Source organism: Plectropomus leopardus, chromosome 6, assembly GCF_008729295.1.
Source record: "Plectropomus leopardus isolate mb chromosome 6, YSFRI_Pleo_2.0, whole genome shotgun sequence".
Lineage (NCBI taxonomy): Eukaryota > Metazoa > Chordata > Actinopteri > Perciformes > Serranidae > Plectropomus > Plectropomus leopardus.
The window spans coordinates 36,376,020-36,380,254 of NC_056468.1; the positions used below are offsets into that span (position 1 = coordinate 36,376,020).

Below are 4,235 nucleotides of genomic sequence, written 5' to 3' on the forward strand. Positions count from 1 at the left end.
CATGTGTATTTTTACTTCAGTGAGGGTTAGTGATAGTTTTTAAACGTGTGCTGAAGCTGATTTTACTTCAGTATCAGCTGCGACTTCTCCTGAAATGATCTCAGTTTTTTTTTTTGTCTTTATCTTTGCAGGAAGCCGGCCAGGACCATTCGTGTGTCTTTGTCGTCATTTTGTGTCTCCTTGTAGTTATTTTGTGTCTCTTTTTTGTAGTTTTGTGTCTCTTTGTGGTTGTTTTGCATCTATTCATTTTGTTTTTTACTGCAGAGAGACGAGAAACAACAAACACACTGAATGTGACCAACGAGCCGAGAACAGAGTCAACAACAGTGTTAGGTAAGATCAGAAAACACACACTGCTGAGTAAACTCACCTTTGGGACACACACACACACACACACACAGGGGAAGTTCCCGCTCGGTCCTGTTTTCTGATGACTCACAGGTATTTGCCAATCGCTGAGTTGATCAATAACTAATAAAACGAGTCTCTGTGTCGCTGTCAGTCAGTTTCTCAGTCAGTGTGTGTGTGTGTGTGTGTGTGTGTTCTCCTCACCGTCAGGATGAAGGTGTGTGTCCTCCTGATGTGTGTGTGTTGTCTCCTCTGGAGGACGGAGGCCGACTCCAGATCGTAAGTCAACTTTTTATCATCTGTTGATGCATCAATGATGAACAAAATTAAGAAAATTTGCTTGATTTCTTTTAAAGTTTTTTTAAAAAAACACACACCTTCCAAATCCACAGGCGCCGAGTTCGGAGGGCTTTCTTTAAAAACCTGGTGATTGTTTTTCCCACAGAGGTCCGAGCTGAGCCCCCGATGTCCTCAAATCCTAGAAACGCCCCTGATTTTAACTAATTCATTCTTACGATATGTTTTATTTCATCTGCTTTAGGCCAACGTGTTCTTTATATTTTCTCAGCTATAATTAAGCCTGGTGCATCTTTGTACAGCAAGAGTTAAAAATAAAGGATTAAAAACAAAAGCTGCTTCACTGTCACATTCTGAAGCAGCACGATTTACTCAAACTCCTCACTCAAACTGGTTTTCAAATGCCTTCGTAATTTAGCGCCAGATATTTTATTCAAACTCATCAAGTCAAGTCAGTTTTATTTCAGGGTGTGCTGAGTCTCTGAGAGGGGACAACTGTTACTGTACGCACGTTATTGTATGTGACCTTGATATTTTCTCTTTTTTTTCACTTTTTTATATAAAAACCGAACTCGGGACAGGAGCTGGAAACGAGCAGCAGCTCGAATCTCTAAATGTGAAACGTCACTTTCAAATAAACGACATCAACTAATGAAACAAAGTGAATAAATATGAAACAGCCCCACCGCCTCAATCACAGGGAGCAACACCGACTTCGAGCTGTTTTTTGTCTTTTTGTTGATGAAATGCTTTTTTGTCGTCGGTTGAGGAGCTTTAGTGTCTTCTTGGTTGTTTTGTGTCTTTGTAGTCCTTCGGTGTCCCTCTGTGGCTGGTCGCTGTGTCTTATGAGGGGCATGGTGGCCAAGTGGTAAGGCGTTGGTCTCGTAAACCAAAGATCGTGGGTTCGATCCCCATCCATGCCTGCGATTCTGAGGAGCTGGTAGTTCAGATATTTAGAAGAACAGGATGAGCAGCTTGTGTAGAATATTTGGAGACTGAAGTCTCTGCTGCTGCAGCTCATTTTCAGCTGAGCGTCCGTCTGTGGAGCAGATCAGACGTGTGAACGGAAGCTGTGAGGGACCAAATCTGCCCGAGCTTTGTGATCGTTTTCTGTCCCCTTGTGGTGGTTTTGTCTTTTTGTAGGTGTTTGGGTCTCTAGAGAGATTTTGTGTTGATTCTGGTCATCTTGTGTCTCTTTTCGTTGGTTTCTTTTTGTCTCTTTTTGGTTGATTTGTTGTTTTGTTGGTTGTTGGTTGTTTTGTTGGTTTGGCGCTCTTCGAGGTCATTTTTAGTGTTGTTGTTTTGCATTTCTTTGTAGTCATTTTGTGTTTCTTTGTGGTTGTTGGTTTTTCTTGTAGTTGTTCGGTCTCGGCTCTGTAGTTGTTTTGTGTCTCTTTGTGTTTGTTTTTTTGTCTTGAGGGCCACAAATGTGTGTTTCTGCCGTACTCTGCCTCTGATTGGCTTCCCCTGACAGTCCTCTTCCTTAAACCTTACCAATCCAACTAACGACGGCAACGAGCACCAGCCAATCAGAGGGCGAGTAGGGCGGGTCTTTGCCATCCTGGGAAACCCAAATTTAAGTCTCACATCAGCTGATGAGAGCGAGCAGACCGTGTTTTCCTCACGTGTGTGTCGATGTGCTGCTGATGCGGTTTGTCTGAAAGTGATCTCAGAGGTCACACTGCAACAACAACCATCAAAAAGACAAACCTGCGTCCACGTGCTGAAGCTCAGGTGTGTTCTCCTCGTCCTCTCTCAGGTATCTGATCACAGCTCCTCTCTCGCTGCGTCTGGACGCCGTGGAGACGGTGCTGCTGCAGCTGTTTGGTTTCACCGACGATGTGACGGTCCACGTGTTCCTGAAGACCTCCATGGCTCCAGATCATGTGGTTCTGGCTCAGGAGGTCGTGACCCTCAACGCCAAGAACAACCACCAGGCCGCTGGCAAAGTCAAGGTCAGACACAGTGTTGGACGAAGTATTCACATCCTTTATTTAAGTAAAAGTACTAATACCACACTGTAAAAATACACTGTTACAAGTAAAAGTGCTGCATTGAACATTTTACTCAAGTAAAAGTAAGTATATTCAGAAAAAAAAATAGTTAAAGTATTAAAACTTTTAATACTTTAACTTATTACTTTAATTTTTAATTTAAAAGTTAAAGTAACCAATGCAAGAAAATCAGAATTTAAAAAAACAATAGAAAAACACCTCCAAAACAATATTTTTTTTTTTTACATTTCAAAAAACCCAAAACCTCAGAATTATTAAAAAAACACAAACCCTAAAACAAACAAACAAATTTTTTTTAAAAGCACCCAAAACCTCAAAATTATATAAAAAAGACATAAACAAAATGTCATTTATAAAAAAGAAAAAAATGTTATTTTATTTTAAAAAATGCTCAAACCTTAAAATTATTTTTTTTAAAAAGCCCAAAACACATCCTATAACCTAATAACAACACCCGCCCCCCTCTATTATTTTAAAAAAGAGAGAGAGAGAAAAAAAAACACCCACAACATTTAAAAACAAAATAAAAAAAGGGATGCTGAAAATAGTTGGCAATTCATTTTAGTTCATTGTTGATTAATCAGCTAATTGTTACAGCTGTACTAGTACAAACTGTTTGGTAATTTCACTGAATATAAAACAGGACATTTTATAAACTGCTCCTCTTAATTTGTAAAGAAACTAAAGCTGTCGGATAAATGGAGTGAAGGTAAAAAAACACATCTCCCTCCAGTGGGGTCAAAATATAAAACCACCCAAAAAGAAGATATTCAAGTAAAGTACAAGTACTTCAAATTTGGACTAAAGGTTTTGTATTCAGGTCTTACTTGTCTCTGCTCGTTTGTGTCTGCAGCTGCTCCCGAGTCAGCTGGACAAGAGCGTGAATCACGTGGTCCTGCACGTCCAATCAACGGAGATCAACCACCACCTGTCCGTGTCCGTCAGCCGCGACAACGGCTTCCTGTTCATCCAGACCGACAAACCGCTGTACACGCCCCATCAGAGCGGTGAGGGTTAAAAACCACAGATACGAACAGAAACTCAGTGTCCCACAATCCACTGCACACCTGTTTAATCACTGACACATAAGCTGTGTCCCAATTCAGGGTCTGCGTCCTTCGGAGGCTGCATTCGAAGGCCAATTACGTCACAGCGCTGCGCGAAGGCTGTCCCATTTGGTCACAATTCGAAGGCTCCTCCTTTCGCAGCCCACAAATGCGGCCTCCTCTTCCCTCTGTTTGGAGGACACATCGCTACTATCCTTCGCGGCCTTCCATTTCCCAAGATTCCTTGCGCGCCCGCGATCTTCAAAAATAATGGCGGCACAGAGCGGAGATCGGAGCGTTGATTTAACTTAATGTGGGTTTTTACTCATTTGAAAATCAAACGCCAGATATGTTAAACGTAGAGGGACATTAAAATCTCATAATTTCATTCATAATACGTGACGTTAGTAATGCTAACACGTAGCCACCTAGCTGCCCCGCTGTGCTGCAGAGCTCCGCCCACAGCAGCGGAGAGCTCCGCCCACAGCAGAGGAGAGCTCCGCCCACAGCAGCAGAGAGCTCCGCCCAC

General features: G+C 42.1%; 1 protein-coding gene and 1 non-coding gene across 2 annotated transcripts; both read left to right on the forward strand.

The window, feature by feature from the left end:
* Positions 1 to 527: 527 nt before the first annotated feature.
* LOC121944937 (complement C5-like) lies at positions 528 to 3,693 on the forward strand. Its single transcript, XM_042488904.1, has 3 exons — positions 528 to 627; positions 2,405 to 2,600; positions 3,514 to 3,693. The coding sequence occupies exons 1-3, from the start codon at positions 560 to 562 to the stop codon at positions 3,676 to 3,678; spliced, it is 429 nt and encodes a 142-aa protein (XP_042344838.1). The 5' UTR covers positions 528 to 559; the 3' UTR covers positions 3,679 to 3,693.
* Positions 1,497 to 1,568, forward strand: trnat-cgu. The gene has a single exon. It is a non-coding gene; the product is annotated as a tRNA-Thr (tRNA).
* Positions 3,694 to 4,235: the final 542 nt, after the last annotated feature.

Bases quoted from the DNA above. Each gene is read 5' to 3' on its own strand.
- LOC121944937 (XM_042488904.1), top strand. From the start codon at position 560: ATGAAGGTGTGTGTCCTCCTGATGTGTGTGTGTTGTCTCCTCTGGAGG. The intron at 628-2,404 runs GTAAGTCAACTT...GTCCTCTCTCAG, and splicing joins ACGGAGGCCGACTCCAGATC to GTATCTGATCACAGCTCCTC. The intron at 2,601-3,513 runs GTCAGACACAGT...TTGTGTCTGCAG, and splicing joins AGGCCGCTGGCAAAGTCAAG to CTGCTCCCGAGTCAGCTGGA.